The 19,009-nt window shown below is 40.6% G+C and overlaps 2 protein-coding genes across 4 annotated transcripts; one reads left to right on the plus strand and one right to left on the minus strand.

The window, feature by feature from the left end:
- On the minus strand, nucleotides 4,918-14,221 carry LOC18767924 (probable U3 small nucleolar RNA-associated protein 11). 3 transcript variants are annotated; one of them, XM_020569568.1, is made up of 11 exons: nucleotides 14,086-14,221; nucleotides 8,313-8,541; nucleotides 8,090-8,177; nucleotides 7,897-7,987; nucleotides 7,680-7,771; nucleotides 7,504-7,597; nucleotides 7,333-7,412; nucleotides 6,982-7,062; nucleotides 5,818-5,917; nucleotides 5,634-5,730; nucleotides 4,918-5,411 (listed from the first exon to the last, which is right to left on the minus strand). In XM_020569568.1, the coding sequence occupies exons 3-10, from the start codon at nucleotides 8,143-8,145 to the stop codon at nucleotides 5,638-5,640; spliced, it is 687 nt and encodes a 228-aa protein (XP_020425157.1). In that variant the 5' UTR covers nucleotides 8,146-8,177; nucleotides 8,313-8,541; nucleotides 14,086-14,221; the 3' UTR covers nucleotides 4,918-5,411; nucleotides 5,634-5,637. The 3 variants fall into 3 exon arrangements, with proteins under 3 accessions (XP_020425157.1, XP_007200412.1, XP_020425158.1); XM_007200350.2 differs by lacking the exon at nucleotides 8,313-8,541 and having other exon boundaries at nucleotides 14,086-14,220; XM_020569569.1 differs by lacking the exons at nucleotides 8,313-8,541; nucleotides 14,086-14,221 and adding an exon at nucleotides 8,277-8,295.
- On the plus strand, nucleotides 15,545-18,553 carry LOC18766642 (plastid division protein PDV2). Its single transcript, XM_007200490.2, has 2 exons — nucleotides 15,545-16,071; nucleotides 17,702-18,553. Exons 1-2 carry the CDS (start codon nucleotides 15,820-15,822, stop codon nucleotides 18,344-18,346), a joined length of 897 nt encoding a protein of 298 aa, XP_007200552.2. The 5' UTR covers nucleotides 15,545-15,819; the 3' UTR covers nucleotides 18,347-18,553.

Here is a 19,009-nt window from a genome sequence, read left to right on the forward strand (position 1 = left end):
AAACCCAAGAAGACGAGAGGGCAATTCAAGTAGAATATGCAAAAGAAAAGGAGTACGTAAACAAAGAAAACATTGACAAGAAGGATCGGGAAACCATGGTCATGGATACAAGCCATATGTCCCCTGAAACAAAATATTTTGGCTAGGTTTCCCTTCAAAGGCGATGGTTTCTTCAATCAAAGCATGTCTTTTACTTGAGCCAAGATCTAGTGTATAGGGATATTGAACTTGGTGTAGCTCTCAACGGCTGAAGCACCTTCCTGAGGCTGCAATCTGCATTTGCCTTCATCCTTGTTGTTGAACTTGCCGTTCCTTTGGCTTGCTTGCTCAACCAGTTGATCCGCTTGCTTGGCAACCTTCTTCTTGGCGATCCCGTCGTCGTCCCAAAGTGCCTAGCGCTCGGCTGTCGCAAAGAATTGTACCAGTGTTTGGCAGGGAGAGATGGTCAGCTCGCGATACAGCTCACACTTAGTTGGCAAACCCCTCTTGAAGGTAGAGGATGCAACTTGGTATTCACATCCTACAATGTTTGCCCTCTCTGTCTTAAACCTCTTGATGTAGTCTCGGAGGGATTCATCGAACTTCTTGGCAAGTTGAACAGATGGTCAGAATTCCTCTTGATCGTCCGATAGGAAGTGTATTCTTTGGTGAAGAAGTAAGCTAGCTCCTTGAAACTGCTAATCGATCTGGATGGTAGGGTGTGGAACCAACCCTGGGCTGCTTCTCACAAAGTCATGACAAACACTTTGCACATTAGAGCGTCTTTGGCCTTGTAGAGGATCATAACACTTTTTAATTGTTTCATATGGCTCTCGGGATCGAAATCCCCTTTGAAGTGTGTGAACGAAGGCATTGAGAATCACTTTAGAGGAATAGCCTACTCGATTTCGACTGTGAATGTTGAGGAGTTTAGTTGGTCCACCTCCATGTGCAAAGCATCTTCGAAACCTTCTCCGATCTTCAAATCTCGAAGCCGATTGCTCACAAGCTTCTCGACATCCTCTGCACGAATGGCTCCTGGGTCACGTGGGTAAGCTTTACAATTTGAGCGACGCTGATTTCCTCGTTGGTTCGCAAGGGTCGACCTTCTTGGTTGTCCAGCCTAGGCAATGTGTTGGTCCTTGAACTCAATAAAAATGGGAGACTTTGTCTGCTCTAAGTATGACTTGCATATGCTTGTGACATGTCGGCAAGCCGACCACATTGTTGTCCATCTCCTTGTCTGCTTACTCCTACTAGACCTGCTTAGGACCTATCGAACGCGTCCATCCTACTCTCTTTGCCCTGTTGTCCAAGGCCAAGGTTTTGAGAAAAGTTTATTTGGTTAAGGAGTTACTTCACCAAGTCATTTTGGTCGTCCATTCTCTAAGTTAGTTGGTCAACTCTCAGATTGAGGTCTACTTGACTTCGACCAAGATGAGAGAATTGTATGAAGCCCAATTGCACACGGGGTAGAGTCTCGTTGGAGGTGTATGAGGGAGCGTATGTCGAGCGTGGAGGGAATGAAGGGAATTATTGAAGTTGTTCCAAGATTAGGCCAAAGTCGGTGATGGCAGTGAGTCCACCGTGATGGGTGGTTCCGCCATGTGTGGGGGTGCCATGGTGGTGGCTAGACCCTACAGCTAGGTGTGTGGTGGCAAGGACACGACGGTGGATCCGTGAGGGAGCACAGTTATGCCAACCGTGGGGCCTTGTGAGGTAGAACCTGTCATGGGGTCGTGAGGCGGTACAATAGCGACAGGGGCTAGTGTAGTGGTCTCGGCTTTGAGTTCGGAAGGTGGCACAGTGGTTCCAGCCACATGGGGTGGAGGCTGTGGTGTTGCAGTAGGGTTTGGCTGCGGGTTCATAGAGGCGTGAGGTGGTCAAGCCACCACATCAACCACGAGATTATGGGAATAGTGGCTTTGGGCCGTGGCAGAATGAGCCATCGAAGCGGTCTTGCTCCTAGTGCGCCAACCATGGTTGTTTGGAAGGCTTCAGTGGATTAGAAAATAGGAGGAACATATTCCTTGAACACACGTTGAGTATAACTCATGCTCTCAATGAAATCACCAAATGTGTGTGCAAATAATCTCGTGGGAGAATATTCACTTTGTGATTCTTCAATCTTCGATCTTCCTTCTCTCTCTTCCTCGATTCCTGTAAAAAATACCGGAGTAAATAGACAACATCTAGTGGGTGTTGGCCAAAGACCCTCCGATGCCTAAGTTAGTGCGATTGAATCTAGGTAAAACAATAGCTAAAAAAGGGTACGGAGATTTCTTTAGGGTGAGAACCGGGTGGCTGAAGCCATGTATGTAATATATGATGAGAGGATAGATGAGTGGCCGGCGGGGTGGTGGCATCACCGGTGGCTAGGGAGAGAGATATAGAGAGTTTTCTCTGGTTTTCCAAGTAGGTTTAGATGTACATTGAATGATGAATGAAGCCATCTATTTATAGGAGCCTCAGATGCTAAGGTTTCGTAGAGAATATAACTCTTATTGGGAAGGAGTTTATTATTTCCCCAAATTGTAGAGATTGAGTCCATTAGAGATTTGATTGGGATCCAAATCCCTTAATTTGATGATGATTATATTTTCATATTAGGATAATATCTAAATTAATGATATTATCTTATTAAATAAAGATAATATCCTATAATTAAGATATTATCCCTATTAATTAATTGGCCAAATAAATTGGTTCAATTAATTAATTTAAGGGATATTCTTCTTTTCCACGTGGCGTACTATGATTGGAGACGAAAATATTTGCTCCCACAATATCGGGAATAGAAATACAATTAAATAAAATGAAATAATTTAGAGAAAGAGTTTTGACTTTAAGATTTAGGGTACAATGCAAATACATAAGTACGTTTGGTAAGAGGGTTTTAAGAGATCAATCATGTAAGGGATAATAAGAAGTTGTCGCATCTGATCCCTAATAGCCTTTGCTTACTCTTTCAAATTTTTTATATTCCTCTTCGCATAACAGAATGACAGTACACCCTATTCAAGACATTAGAAATTAAAATTATGATACGGATGTGCTACCAAGAATGCATATTGTTTTCATTTATAATGAAACTATGGAATCAAATATTACATATTCAAGAAATTAGACAACACAATACGGCCGAAATACTCCTCATACATCATCAGCTAACAAAGATGCCACCCAAGTAGGAGCAACATCAAAAGGGATAAAGACCCAGATCTCCATTGATGCTTCCATTAGCCAATAAATCTGCAAATTATTCTTCTCATGGTAGATATGCACAAATCTGCACTAACCATTTCAATCCATCATATATCTACATTATTCAATGATCGGTTCAGCTAAAGGGTGAAAATTAATGGATTCCTTTATTTGTATGAGCTGCACAACAAGAGCAGAGTCCATCTCCACAATCAAAGGAGAAGAGTTATGAGCCATAGCAAGTTTAAGGCCAAAAAATAGCTCCCAAATTTCAGCATCCAAAACATATTTTCATTATAACAAGCTCTGGAATCAAATACTTTCCTCATTCTAGGTATTAAAATCGCTTCATCTCCACATGTATATCTGCTTTCGCAGCCACATGCATATCCTGCACAACTTTGTTCACAATTGCACCAATGATTTGGTTCAAATTGATTAGATGAGTTGGCCTACAATGTTGGTCTACAAAGTTAGTCTTGTAGTTGATTTGCTTTGGCTCTTATCGTCCACCTATGACTAGTTATTTACCTCCATTATATTCAACATAATTTTTGGTGTCCTCCAACATTTCTTGTCATCGTAGCAATATAGAACCATTACCGAGGGAGAAGCCATTACAACAAACGAATCATTTTTAAAAAAAAATACTTGCATGTTGTACTACCTTATATAAAGTGCGTAATTACGTATCATTTTTATTTACAACCACTAGGCGAGTGTGACTATCAAACTGACATGCCACATACATTTCACAATGTTAAAAATGATAATCTTGTGAACGCTAAAGTTGTGTGAATAATGGAAACAGCGAATTTGAGTGCTGTCAGGATGAGCTTGGGTTTGGGCTCGAATAGCCCTTCTTTGGTTTAACTTTTTTTTGTTTGGTTAACTTTCAATTGAATGCCACTCTAGGGAAAAGGGTGTGGCACATCCTCTAGAGCGTGAATGCTAACCAAGGGGAACACTATGGTGCTACATGCACTTAAGTAAGAAACACAAGAAAATTGGAATTGAGGAAGAGGCTTTTGAGAGAGAATTGAGGATAGTGTAGCTGCCATGGAGATTATATGAACAAAGGAGTTGGATATATATAATGTTGAGGAGCTCAGCAAGCTTCTTGGTGGTGTTACAATTGCTAATGGTGTCATGCCCAACATTCATAATCTTCTGCTCCAAAAGGTCGGGACCTCATCCAAGAACGTAGGCGGTGATGATGACTCCTAAATTCGAAGAGAAAATGCCAATCGTCATGGGGTCAATGTGTTTGATTCAGATTTAGTTACCTCTAGTAGGTTCATGGGGTTAGAGTTAGGGTTGTAGGTAGTAGTGTTTGTGACCATAATCATCTTCTCTACTAGCTTCTTAATAGAAGAGATTGTGGGAACTTCTTTTGCTTCCTTCTTTCTATTTTTGGGCCTTTATTTTTTGAACGTGTTCTTTGTGAGTTTAAATACTCAACGACAGTGCTTCAATATTTGAGCAGCAGATGATTCTTCTGCTGTATATTGTTTTCTGATCTTTCACTCCTTCATCATGTGTTGGAGAAATGGGGAATTTGTGGCTTTTAAACTACTGAATCGAAGGAAACAAAACAACATTATGCAAATTGTGAGAGGTTCAAAGAGCAAGAGGCAGATCCTTTTTCCCCCAATACATGCTTAAAAAAATGTTTTCATTTTACGGTAACATTTATTTGGGCAAGAAAACTATACCTGATCTGATGTTGTTTATTCCTTATCCACAGACGTCACCTTTAAGTTCATTTGTTTTGAGAAACGAAATATAATTGCTTCATCTATTACATTAGTACAATAAACTTCACTATCAAACTCAGGTTTTGCCAATTATAAGAATTGCTGCTGTCGTTCATTGTCTCATGTGGACTGAGGTTCAAAACCCCTTAGACACCCAATGAATATTTGAGTAAACTTCCCTCCCCCAATCACTTGTACTCAATACAATAAAACACTGAATTGTGGGAGAATATGGCAACTAAAGGGGCTATGATGTAGACCCAAATATATTGTTTGGTCCTACGTCTTCCAGTTACACTACCGTATCCTTGACAAAAATAAAAATAAAAACTATGGAAAGCCATAATTTTGTCTACCAAATTGAACGTATTGAAGAGCTGAATGAGCTGAAACTCCACTTAAGCAAAGCCTGGTAGAGTAGATAGAGTTGCCGTGCTTATCTGATGGTATCGGTTTAATATCCTACTCCAACTGGATTCACAATTTGAAAAATTAATAAATGATATTGAAATGGGTTATTTTGAATTGAAATACAAGTTACTATGGCTGATTATGTCAATCAGCAAAATCTCAAAAATGACTGTAGACTGCTTGTTTAGCATGGTCATAGCACCAAGAAGCACCACTTTTAAGCTGAGAAATAAGCAAAAAGACCTAGACACAAAAAGAAATTAATCATTGATCAACACCTACCTATTCAACGCTTACGCTCAGCCCGCCACTTGAATACAGGTTTGGATGTTGGGCAGACAACCTCATCTTCCCGTAGTTTGCGTTTTCTACCCTTTTTCTGTTAATTTAGATGGATTTTTTTTCAACATTTTCCATGCACAACAAAAGAACCAGATCTACGAAAAAGAAATTTGGATGTCAATACCTGTAATTCCTTCTGCATTGCCATATCCGTATAGATTTTCTCCAACTCATTGACTCTATTCCTCCTTGCTTCTAGCTCTCTGTAGGAAGAAGCTGTTTTCCTGAACATTGAAGACAAAAGAATATAAGACTTAACCAAAAGACTAATATCGTTCTACAAGAATTCGGCGCGACAATGGAAACAGGAAGGAAGAAGTGTGCATCACTCCACCAACTGAAAGGTAGCATACCATGATATTGTAGAAATTTAAGGATAATAAGAATTTCTTAAAGCATGAGTGACCTACCTAGGATTCAGGATCAGGACGAAAATGGAAACATGAAGGAAAAAGTGTGCATCATTATACCATTGAAAGGTAGATTACTATGATATTTAAGAAATTAAAGGATAACAAGAATTTCTTAAAGCATGAGTCAGCTACCTAGAATTCAGGAGATAAAATGGCACAGAAGAAAAGAAAACTTGAGATATAACAAAAAAAAAAATTAAAAGAGAGATTATTACACTACCAAATTTCTCAACTCCAACTAGCACCTGATAGTAGGGCCTCAACGCAACTTGTAGTTTAACTTTTTAAAATCAAACTTGAAAAATCTCTAAGCCAGACTCCAGCCTATAATCAGGTCTTTTCCACATAATGCGGTCAGAGATGCAAAAGAATTGGATTGTGGTTGACATAACAGCAAAGGGCAGTTCATCCCATTTGTTAAAAATACAGAAAACTTCAGCAATATACTTGTGACCAATAAGATTCGCTTATCCTCTTTCAGGTCAATTAATGTACTGACAACTCACAATAACAACTATAAAAAGCCAAATTGCATCCATTGAACTAAATATTAAGAGAATAGTTTTACTTTAAACCATTCTATTATGACGAAGTTTCTAAGTCCTATTCATATTCTGAGGGATTAATGGCTTTGTCTCACAAAGTAATCTTATGGCGTTTCAAAAAAAAGTACAAACCAATCAGTGCACAGTTACCCCTTCATAGAAAAATATGCCAAAACTCTATCAACCAAATCAAAAGGCATTTGTTTATACAATACTGTAATGCAGAGACATTCATAATAGATTCTTAAACTGATAAAAATCAACAGACCACCTTCAATAATAAACATAACTCATCAATCTATCCCCTAACACTGAAAACTTTGTTTGTACCTTTTTATATGATCAGGAATGTCCTCAGAAGCAGGCATGGTTCCACTTTTTGAACGTGATTGAATTTCTTTAGCCTCCTCCCTACAAACAAAAGGAAAAAACAAGTTAAGATGTATTTGAAAAAACGTTTAAAAACATGTGGAGTCTGACTGAAATACGGCCAAACCTCAAGGGGTGTAATTGAAAGCCTCCCTAAAAATAACAAGAAACAGAAAATGGTCTCTCCAACATATCTAAGTCTGGTGACAAATAACAACAACAATAAGAAAAACTAAAACATTAAAAAGCAATCCACTTAATCAGATATAATTTTTATTTTCCAAAGACCGAAAAAGCGGATGAAGCTCAAACCTGTCTTCAGCAAAGTAAACGTGTCTACTTGAAGGCCGATTATCAAGAGAGTGGAGTGTCGCAGTCAACTTTTCAATTTTCTGCATTGGATAACAGCATAATTGTAACCAACAGGGTAAACTAAAAAAACCACTTCATAAACCATAGCTTCTTGGTACCAGTATTAATAACCTTTTTCTCACTCTGAACTTTCTGAAGTATGTATCCAATATCTTGGGTCTTCATGAGTAAGAGCTCTTCTTGAGTGTACTTGTTTGCCTGACTCCTGTAGCAACAAGCGATGTCATTTGAGGAGCAAGTGCCAAAGAAAAATGATAAAGAAGCATTATACAAGAGTTCTATGTTACTCTAATTTATGGACTCCATTAACAGTTCGAGTCTTGATCATCTTGAAGTAGAACTCATCTGGGTTTCTAAAGGCCGCTTTCTCCTTCAGTCTCTGTTGAGTGAAAAGACAGATAAGACATAGCCTAAGTCATATACCATAATTGGAAGTTATATTACACGATTGTAGACAAATGATGAAATCCAAGGAGACAAGCAACAAAGTCACCACAATTTTACCCGTAAAGTCTCCTCCTTCTTGTGATATGCTTTTGCACGCTCAACATAGTCCTTGTGCTTTTCAAGAAGCCCAAATTTTTTCCTCGATTCCCTAACAAAAATGTGAACAATAAATTACATAATTCCCATGATCTGTTTGATGCAAAACAACATTATCTGAAAGTCTAACAGCAAAGGGAATGTGGTTGCTCACGGTTGAGCTCGTTCCTTGTGAGCCCGCCTGCTAATAGCATTCCTTAGGGACGACATGCTGAATGATTTGAAGCAATCACCACAATCAACTGCCAAGGTAGCAAAAAGACTGAGTTTTAGTTTGTCAGTGTGCAAACGTTCACCATTTATTAAGCTATGGAATTGCAGGTGCAACAAATATATATAACCATCTCCAGATAGACTGCATCAAATTCTATATTTACAATGCGTTTGGATGGAGGAAAGGAATGGAATGAAATATAGCCTATATTTGCACCGATACGCCGGTCATAAGGGTATGCTCGTATCGGATACTCCTCCGATACGATACGATACGAGTACGATACGCCTCCGATACGTATCGGATACGGCAAACGGCGTATCGTGTATTTTCTGTTATGTTGACCATCCGCTACGTCTTCGATACGCCATGGACACACAAGCGATACAATCCTGATACGGTCAAGGATACGGCGGGGGTTATTTCGCAACACACAACCTCTTCTTCTAGATTCGACAAAGGCCAGGTTTTTACTGGTTTCAGCGGCAGAGAAGAAAGATGGTAGGTTCGTAAATGCAGAATTGGAAATACAGAGGAAACAATTAAGGAAATGTCATATTTTCATTCATAGTTCCCTCTGTACCAGATATCAGGTACTTTATACATGATTTGGATGATGCCACATGGCAGTCATACCGAGGGAAAAGGATAACCGTTTCCTAGCTTTTCGGGAAATAGAATCTAAGTTATGCGATGATCTTGCAGAGTGATATGGATAGTGCAGGGTGATGTAGTGTGGGTGACGGTCCTATCAATCCTGCCCCGAAGAAAACAGACCTGTCCTCAGGGCTGGAAGTGAGGAAAACGTTGCTCAATGTCTGTAGCATCCTCCCAAGTGGCATCCTCCTCAGGTAAACCAGACCACTGAATCAGCCAACGAACCACAGGCTGGTTACGGCGTTTGAAAAGCCCACGATTGAGAATTTTGGCTGGAATCCAATGCACAGAACTATCAGGACGTAAGGGAGGAAGTGTTGGGGATGAAGTGAGGTGAGCACCAATTTTCTTCTTGAGCAGAGAGACATGAAAGACATTATGAATTTTTGAGCCAGATGGTAAGGCAAGCTTGTAAGCCCTTTCTCCAATCTTTGCCAGGATTTTGTATGGACCATAAAACCGTGGGGACAACTTGGGGCAGTTAGAAGTACCCATGGTGGACTGTCGATAGGGTTGGAGGCGCAAGAAGACCCAATCATCCACATCAAAATGGCGTTCCGAACGTTTGTGATTTGCAAAAAATGTCATACGCTCTTGAGCAATTTGCATGTTCTGTCGGAGTCGTCGCAATAAGGTGTCACGGTCACGCAGGGCGAGATCCACAGCTTGTACAGCAGAGGAACCTGAAGTATAAAATTCGACCGAGGGAGGGGGTTGGCCATAAATTGCTTGGTATGGAGTCATTTTGATGGCGGAGTGATACGTGGTGTTATACCACCATTCGGCCCATGGTAACCAGGAAACCCAGGACGTGGGTTTGTCCCCCACAAAACAACGAAGGTAGTGTTCCAAAGTGCGATTGAGAACTTCAGTTTGACCGTCGGATTGCGGGTGATATGCAGAACTATGGCAGAGTTTAGTGCCCTGGTGTGTAAAGAAAGATGTCCAGAATTGGCTTGTAAACGTTGGATCCCTGTCACTCACAATGGTCCGGGGCATCCCATGGAGTTTAAAAACTTCACGAATAAACAAATCTGCAACCTGTGAAGCTGTATACGGATGTTTGATGGGAATAAAATGCCCATATTTGGACAAGCGGTCAACAACGACAAGGATGGCGTTCTTCCCGTTGACTGAGGGTAATCCCTCCACAAAATCCATGGCAATATCTTGCCAAATGGAATCAGGTATGGGCAAAGGCTGGAGCAACCCGGGTGGGTGTAAAGCTTCATAATTTTGGCGCTGGCAAGTGTCACAGGCTGCTACAAATGCCTGCACATCTTTCTTTAATCCTGGCCAACGAAAATTACGGAGTATGCGCTTGTATGTGCGGAGTTGTCCTGAGTGTCCCCCCATTGGAGTGGAATGAAATTCCTCCAAGATCATGGTACGCCATTGAGAAGAAACAGGGACAAAGACGCGCTCCTTGTAGTAGAGGCAATTATTCTGCCATGAATAATGAGGTTTGGCAGTAGGATCAGCTTGGAGGAGGCTAATAAGTTGTTGAGCCTCACTGTCGAAAGTATAAGCCTGTTGAATCTGGGGGATACAGTCAAAAATGGGAGTGGATAAACCCATAATAGCCAATAATTCCGACTTCCTAGACAAAGCATCAGGGCCCGCATTCTTGCTTCCCGCACGATACTCGATTTCATAGTTGTACCCAAGTAATTTGAGCAACCATTTCTCTTGAGTGGGAGTGGTGATGCGTTGTTCCAAAAAATGCTTGATGGTTTGGTGATCTGTGACAATTTTAAATTGTCGACCCAGCAAATATGGACGCCATTGTTGCACTGCCAGAACCACTGCTAGCATCTCCTTGTCATAAACCGACAAGGAACGATGCCTTTCAGATAGGGATTTGCTAAGATATGCTATCGGTCGTTGCTCCTGGGACAAAATGGCACCCACCCCATTGTTAGAGGCATCCGATTCCACGACAAACTGTTTGGAGAAGTCTGGTAAGCGGAGGACAGGAGTGGTTGTTAAAGCAGTTTTGAGGGCTTGGAAAGCAGAGTCTGCCGCCGGGCTCCAATGGAAGTTGTCTTTGCGTAAGAGATCTGTTAGCGGCTTGGAGATTGTACCAAAATGATGAACGAATTTGCGGTAATATCCCGCTAAACCCAGAAAACCACGCAACCCTTTGACTGTCTCAGGTCGTGGCCAATTATCAATGCACTGAATTTTCTTTTTATCCACTGATACCCCTGCTTCAGATATGGTGTGACCCAAATAATCGACAGTGGATTGAGCAAATGTGCATTTAGAAGCCTTCACTTTGAGTTGAGCAACCCGTAACACCTCAAACACAGTGGTTAAGTGATGGACATGTTCATTCAAAGTACGACTATATACCAATATATCGTCAAAAAATACAAGGACAAACTTACGCAGGTAAGGGCGGAAGATGTCGTTCATGAGGGCCTGGAATGTGGATGGGGTGTTGGATAAGCCGAATGGCATTACCAGGAATTCGTAGTGCCCTTCGTGTGTCCGAAATGCCGTCTTCGGAATGTCAGCGTCCCTCATGCGGATTTGATGGTACCCGGAACGCAAATCCAGTTTGGAGAACCAAGCGGCCCCATTTAATTCATCTAGCATCTCATCAATGACTGGTATTAGAAATTTATCCTTGACTGTTACCTGATTTAGAGCGCGATAATCAACACAGAACCTCCAAGTCCCTTCTTTCTTGCTGACCAGAAGCACCGGAGAGGAGAACGGACTCGAACTTCTCCTAATGATCCCAGCTTGCAGCATAGCCTTCACTTGAGACTCAATTTCAGCTTTTTGCCAGTGAGGGTATCGATATGGTCTGACATTAATCGGTCCCGTACCTGGTAGCAATGGGATACGATGATCAATGGCGCGAGAGGGGGGTAACCCCAGAGATTCCTCAAATAAATCAGAAAATGGCGTCAACAAGCCTTGAACACTTAGTGGAATGGGACACATGATCCCCTGGTCTGTTGGAGTCCGGAGAAATTGCTCTTCTTTCTCCAGCATAGTGAACACTGCGGATGCAGGGGGGTTGCCAATGCCCCCATTACCCTTGCTGCCCTGTAAACGATAATTGTTGCCATCCACTGTAAATTCCATGATCTTATCTCTGAAATGCCAGCCAATGAGTCCCAACGTCTCTAACCATTCAACCCCCAAAACTAAATCACATCCAGATACAGAGAGGAGGCAAAAGTCACCTTGAAATTCAAAGGCCTAGAGTTTCACTGGCACTGCATAAACCATACCTTTCGTGCCATACGACTGACCCGTGGCAACCATTATTTTTTCTATTTTTTGAGTATCAATGGGTGTCTTCAGCTGTGTGGCGATATTGGGGTTAAGGAAATTACGATCAGCCCCAGAATCGATGAACACCCGTATCGGAATACCCTCAATAGAACCCTGTAATCGCATTGCCCTGCCGCGGGTCCGTTTCCTGTCTGCCAGCGCATGGAGGTGTATGGTCGTGTCCTCAATGACAGGTTGGTGTTCCTCATCTGCGGTGGGTTTCGAGATGTCAATGGTGGGTTCAATCATACCATCCAACAAGCTCTCGGATTCAATCATCAAGATGTAGGGCTGTTTGCAACGATGGCCTGGAGAATAAGCCTCATCACAGCTGAAACACAACCCCTTCTGGCGCCGTTCTTGAAGTTCAGCTTGGGTCCGTCGAAAAATTGGGCGGTTGGTTGGCGGGTGCGCTGTAGCTGCTTTAGGAGCTGGAGAAAAGGTGGGAGTGGTTTGAGGTGTGTAACGGGTGGTGGGTTGGGAACCTGTAAACCTAGAGTTGAAAGTTTTGTGCCCTGTTTTCTTTTTCAGCTTGTTTTCAAATATCTGGGCAAGTTCCATGGCACGGGCCAAGGAGTGTGGTTCCAGGGCAATGACATCATCTTGTATGTCCTCCTTAAGCCCCCCTACAAAGGTGCCCAGCAATTGCTCATCAGTCCAGCCCACTGCTCGGCAAGAGAGCTTAATGAAAAGACCCACAAACTCAGCCACTGACCCGGTCTGTTTATTGTGGGACAAGCCCATATTGACATTTAGGGCTTCATCCGGCCCAAAGCGCTGTAGCAACATCTCGGAGAAGACGACCCATGAATCGCGTAGGTAACGCGACTCAAACCACTTCATCCACAGGGCGGCGTCGCCACCCAGATGCATCGCCGCCACCATGACCTTCTGATGGTCTTCCACCTCATGGTAGTCGAGGAAACGTTCGGCCATTGCTAACCACCCATATGGGTCCTCACCGTAGAAGCGTGGAAGATCCAGCTTCATTGGTTTCATGGAGCTGTATGAAGTATTCGGGTGAGACATGGGATTAGGACTTGGGATAGGGTGGGTAAATTGTCCCAGTGGAATAAAGGGGGAAAAGTTTGATGTAGGAAGTTGGGTGGAGCCGTGAGATGGGTGGGGAATTTGGGTTGTGACCGAAGGGTGATGGGATCTGAGCGGTTCTGGTATGAAACTTGGACCTGCGGTTGTGGAGAGATTTGGCAAGATATGGGGTGTTGGTGAACCCATGGAAGTGGGCAACGATGACGGAGGTATGGTGGGCATGGAGGCCATACTCGGTTGGTTGTAGCTAAAAATCGGACTAGTAGATGGACGTACCCATGCTGATGGCAACGGTTGTGTTGGTACCGTTTGGCGGGAGGGAGAGACGGAAGGGTGAGGAAAAGCTGGGCTTCGAGCTCGTAAGGTCCGAAGTTCGTCCATCACCGTTTTCTGGAAGGTCCAGTTCTGGGTTTGTTGGTCGCTTAATGTGGTAAGTGTTTTCAAGATTTCTGTGACGTCGCTTTGTACCTCGTCCTGGCGTTGAGAGACGGTGGTCACCGTATTCTGGAATTCTTGGAGCTGAGCTTCCAGTTGTTCACGTTGAAGGTCCGTCTCGACTTCAGCCACAGTGGCCAGTCCTGCCGTTAGCGTGGCCTGGGATTTTTTTCCCATCGGAAGCAACCAGGCTCTAGATACCAAATGGTAGGTTCGTAAATGCAGAATTGGAAATACAGAGGAAACAATTAAGGAAATGTCATATTTTCATTCATAGTTCCCTCTGTACCAGATATCAGGTACTTTATACATGATTTGGATGATGCCACATGGCAGTCATACCGAGGGAAAAGGATAACCGTTTCCTAGCTTTTCGGGAAATAGAATCTAAGTTATGCGATGATCTTGCAGAGTGATATGGATAGTGCAGGGTGATGTAGTGTGGGTGATGGTCCTATCAAAAGAAGAAGAAGGAAGAAGGAAGAAGGAAGAAAATAACTTACTTGCACTTGCAGCTTCTGCGAATCTCCAGTTGCAATCAGCCAAGAAGAGGTGGCTAACTCGTGAAGAAGATGATGTTAGGTTCCCTAATTACAATACGCAGCGTTTTGGTTGCAAGTTAAGTGTTTTATACTTCTTTTTGTCTCATACATTCATTTGGGCTCAAGCCAGTAACTCAAACTGAGAGAGCATAACAAGGAGTTTAGATTGAGTATATATGTAATATTTGTTGAATAATGCTAATTTTATTAAATTTGTATATTACATTTTTATATTATCTTATTTAACAGATGAGATAGACATTCACATTAATTAAAATTATTTAATTTTTTCTTTTCTTTTATAATTTATTAACACTTTAAGAAAAAAACTATTAATTAAACTTTCTTTATTAAAATACACCTCATTGATTTAATTAATGTGGCGTATAATATGGACATGCAACATTATGTGAAATAGAAATATAAGATAAAAATGTGGTAAGTGTTAATGTAGCATTACTCATCTTTGTTTTCATATTGTCTGATCAAGGGTATGGTACCCGTTCCACCCACAAAATATTAATATTTGACCAGATACTCCCAAGTCTTGGGCACTTCCCCATCCCAGAACGATTACACCAATAATGAAACCAAAATGTATAAAGTTCAGGTCACATGTGCACTATTGCAACCATAGATTTCTCCTGAACTGAACTAAGCCATAGATTATAATTTTTTTTCTAAATATGAAAGTTTTTAGATTTTGGGTAAACCAAAGGAATATATAAAAATAAATTAAAAAAAACCATTTTGTTTTCTTTGGTGGGGAGCTTCGGCATTTGGCAAAACAAACAATAAAAAAGAGTGAAGGGCATCAAATAATAATAGGGGTGGGCACGGTTCGGTTTGGACCGGTTTTTGCCTCAAATTAGAACCGATCCAATACTATTCATCCGGTTTGGTTCGGTTCGGTTTTAATAAAAAAAATTTCAAAAACTGTCCGGTTCGGTTTGAACCGGTTTCGGTCCGGTTCCGGTTCGGTTCGGTTTTGAACCGGATTATAAAAATTATTTTTTTAAATTACTTTTTAATACAATTCTCAACTGAAATATTATTTTTTTACTTGAAAATTAACAAATTATTCAATTTCATATAAAAAATAAATATTAAAGTGAGAAAATAGAGATATTTTGACATTGAACTTGGATAAATATTATGTTTTTTTTAGTGAAATTAAAAATATAGCATTAAATATAAATATATATATTGAAATTATATATTTTTTTAGTTTCACCGGTTCGGTTCGGCCCGGTTCGGTTTTTGAAGACATGGAACCGGATCCGGAACCGGTCCAAACCGGTCCGGTTCGGTTTTTGACCGGTTTTTGACTTTTTGGTCAACTCGGTTTTTTTCCGGTTTGGTTCGGTGCGGTTTGGTTTGGATTTCCGGTTCGCCGGTTTGAGTGCCCACCCCTAAATAATAACAAAAGGAGTCTATCTATTAGCATGAGAGAGAGAGAGAGAGAGCCACCAGAGTCACTTAAACCCCAAAAGCATTAGCTGTAGTGCAGTTCTATTTTGGCGCTACTCATAAACCTTCCTTCTTCCCCCAATTGAATGCAATATCTATTCAATTTCAATTTCAAAACCCTTCAAAACAAAACTATTCACAACCTACTTTTATTAATAAATTTCCCATTCTCTCTCTCTTTATTTTATTTTTTCCTTAGAAAAGGAAAAGAATAAAAGAAGAGAAATGGAAGAAGAAGGTATAGGGTTGGTTCTGGCAAGAGCTACAGAGCTGAGGTTGAAGATCAGCAACTGCATCCACAAAGCTAATGACCCACCACCCAAAAGGGAAAATGGAATCCAAGCTGATGGTGAAGCAGGAGATGAAGACCGAGAAGAAGAAGAAGAAGAAGAAGAAGATGATGATGATGAGGCGCATAAGCTTTTCAACATATGCGATGCCCTTGAATCCCTTGAGAACCAGCTCTCTTCCTTACAGGTTTGTTTTCCCCAAAACCCTATTTCGTTTATGTTGGTTTTGTTAAAAACCCTAATTTTGCTGAAGTAGTTTGTCTATTGCAATTGGGTGCTTAAAGTTTGAAACTTGCAGTTTGATGTATGTGAGTGTGTATGTGCTTATGCTAGTGTGCTGTGTTAAATGGGTTGGTTTATGCTTGACTTCGGGTTTAATTTCTTTCGTGTTGGTTTATACATGGACTATATTACTTTGGCATTGTTTTTTAGCTTCTTGATTAGTCTTCCTCTTTTTATGAATGCCACATTGCACTGCTTTCTGTTTGCTTAAGCATAAAAATACATAAAAAGGAGGGATTTGTTGCTAGGTATTATTTAAAATCCAGAGTTGAACCAACGTTATTACCACATATACAATCAGAATGACTGATAAGGTACAGAATTTAGTATCAAGAAATATTAGGCTTCCCTTTCTGCTTTTAAGATGAAAGAGTGTTGATTTTGGACTTGTTTTAGATGGTGGTTGTGTGGGGAGGAATAAGGGGAGACCTCGGATTAATGTTTAAATATAAAAAAGGTAATATACGAGTGGAACCCCCAAATTGGAATTATGTTTATTTCTCAGAACTCGTTTGATTGTGCAGCCTTCCCCTTCCTATTTGAGGATTGGTGGATGTGTTTGTTGGAACTACTAAAGTTTCAGTTTTTCGTATAAAAGGGCTATATGTTAAGGGAAGACATACGTGCTGTTCTTTTTCTTTTCACTTGTAGAAAGAAAGAAAAAACTTGTTCTCTCAACAAAAATTAGTTATTCTGTGGTTTGATATCTTCCAACATCTTGATTCCTATTCCCGATAACACTTGTCACCGCAAGCCAATGCCGCACAGTGAAAATTCTATTATATGTTGTTTACAAAGTATTTAATATTTTATATTACATTTATAGTTCTTTTCAGAGGCAATAGAGACAAATTTTAGATATCACATCTGCTTGTAGTAGTTCCTTTTCACAGAGTTTTTAGTTACTAAAGTAATTGGAAAGCAAATTTTTGCATCATATAGTGACCACAGGCAACAAATAGGAGTTGGCTTCGCTTCCTGAGTTCTTTCTCCTCCATGAGATGAACCCAAGACCTCCTCTTTAAGAGGACAAGTGTTTCACTTGGCTAGTAAGGCTGGAGTTGTAATTCATTGAACCTACATGCAAATGCACTATATGCATGTCAGCTTCCTGCACACGTGAAATTCCAGAGTACTCAATTTTAACCATGGAGGGAGGCATTAGACTTGTGTTGATGCATAGTCATGTGAATAAGAAATGACTTGTGTTGAGCATTATACATACTTTCTTGAGGTTGGATGAACTCCCTTTTGTTCGTTTGACCCATGCTTGATGTCGTCAAATTGAAACATTCTTTTTGACGTACTAGCTAGATGAAAGCATACAAGTTCATTAAATGTGGCCATGTGTTTGGTTTATTGTAAGAAGTATGTTATAGTCACAATGAAACGGTTTTATGTCTTGGAAAAGTGACATGTGGGGTTTACCTATCATTTTTAATTTGGGTATCTATCAAGAACAAATTTAACATGTATAGGTAAGATAACTTTATAAGATTTGTAACCCTTTTTTGTTTTGTTTTTTTAATGATCAGGCTTTGCAACAGCAGCAAAGGTATGAAAGGGAAGTTGCCCTTTCTGAGATGGAAAGCAGTCGAAAGATGCTACTCAACAAGCTTAAGGAGTACAAAGGGAATGATTTGGAAGTGATACATGAAGCTTCTGCTTTTGCTGGTGAAACAGTAGAGCACAACAACGATCTCTTGCTTCCTCCATATCCAAGCCGGTCTCCACACACTTTTTGCCTAGAAAATGGCTATTTGCCACCTACACACAAGTCTCTACGAAATGGGATAATCAATAGTGATCCAACAAATGAAGAAAAGAAGAAATTGAGCGAGACAGACAGAGATGAGGTGAAAACTGGATCCAAAAACTCAAGAGGGTTGGGATTTGTCCTAAGCACAGCGGCCAAGACCGTGCTTACTATTGTTGGCGTGGCATCTGTGTTAAGCTTGTCTGGTTTTGGTCCTAGATTTGTGAGAAGTAATACCACTTTCAAAATATCAGGCCTTTCTCAGCAACCACTGAGTAAAGAAAAGAGATCGACAATTGAATGCCCCCCGGGGAGAGTCCTTGTTGTGGAAGACGGGAAAGCTCGATGCGTTGTGAAAGAGAGAGTTGAAGTTCCGTTCTCATCAGCTGTTGCAAGACCAGATGTAAACTATGGTTGCGGTTAAATGTTTCTTCCTTCCATCGTTTTGTATATCTCTGCTTTGTTGTGATATGCTGTTATGGAAATTGCATCTCTAATGATCCAAGGGCTGTCTTAATCTTTCAGGAGTAGCGATTCTTAAGAATGGTAGCAGTTCGGGTTTTGTTGGGGGATGTTTAGTGACTTCTGGTTTGAGATATGATTAATGATTATAAGTGACAAATTTATTTTAGCTTGCGTCGCTTGAGCCAATAGCTAAAAGCCTAAAACCATGTTCCCCCACCTTAAAAATCCCCTAGTTTTGGAAATTTGCTACATAATGATTCCCATGCTAATGAAAAGTTGTGCTAAACATTGCTTGAAGATAAAGAACAGCACTCGACTCAATGGGAGTTTTGCTCCAATGAAAAATGGCCTTAACTTGTATATCAGCGGTCTCAAATTCGAACCAATGACACTTTGGTAGTGTGTATGTGTGAATCATCATTCACTTTTGTAGTTTAAGTTATCTTTTGTATTTAAAATAAAATAAAATAAAATAAAGATATTCATAAAGTTCATATGAATTAGCTTGCTATTAGTCTCTCATAATATTTTTCTTCATGACAGAGGGGTGTAGCTCAAAATTTTTAATTATATATTTTTCTTTAATTTTATTGTGAGGGTTTCAAAATTCTTTCCATAATTA

Source organism: Prunus persica, chromosome G8, assembly GCF_000346465.2.
Source record: "Prunus persica cultivar Lovell chromosome G8, Prunus_persica_NCBIv2, whole genome shotgun sequence".
Taxonomy (NCBI): Eukaryota; Viridiplantae; Streptophyta; class Magnoliopsida; order Rosales; family Rosaceae; genus Prunus; species Prunus persica.

Excerpts from the sequence above, each read along its gene's own strand:
- LOC18767924 (XM_020569568.1), bottom strand. The coding sequence starts at position 8,145 with ATGTCGTCCCTAAGGAATGCTATTAGCAGGCGGGCTCACAAGGAACGA. Across the intron at positions 7,772-7,896 it reads AGAAGGAGGAGACTTTACGG|AGACTGAAGGAGAAAGCGGC; the intron begins GTAAAATTGTGG and ends TTCACTCAACAG. Across the intron at positions 7,063-7,332 it reads GTTTACTTTGCTGAAGACAG|GGAGGAGGCTAAAGAAATTC; the intron begins GTTTGAGCTTCA and ends TTTTGTTTGTAG.
- LOC18766642 (XM_007200490.2), top strand. The coding sequence starts at position 15,820 with ATGGAAGAAGAAGGTATAGGGTTGGTTCTGGCAAGAGCTACAGAGCTG. Across the intron at positions 16,072-17,701 it reads ACCAGCTCTCTTCCTTACAG|GCTTTGCAACAGCAGCAAAG; the intron begins GTTTGTTTTCCC and ends TTTAATGATCAG.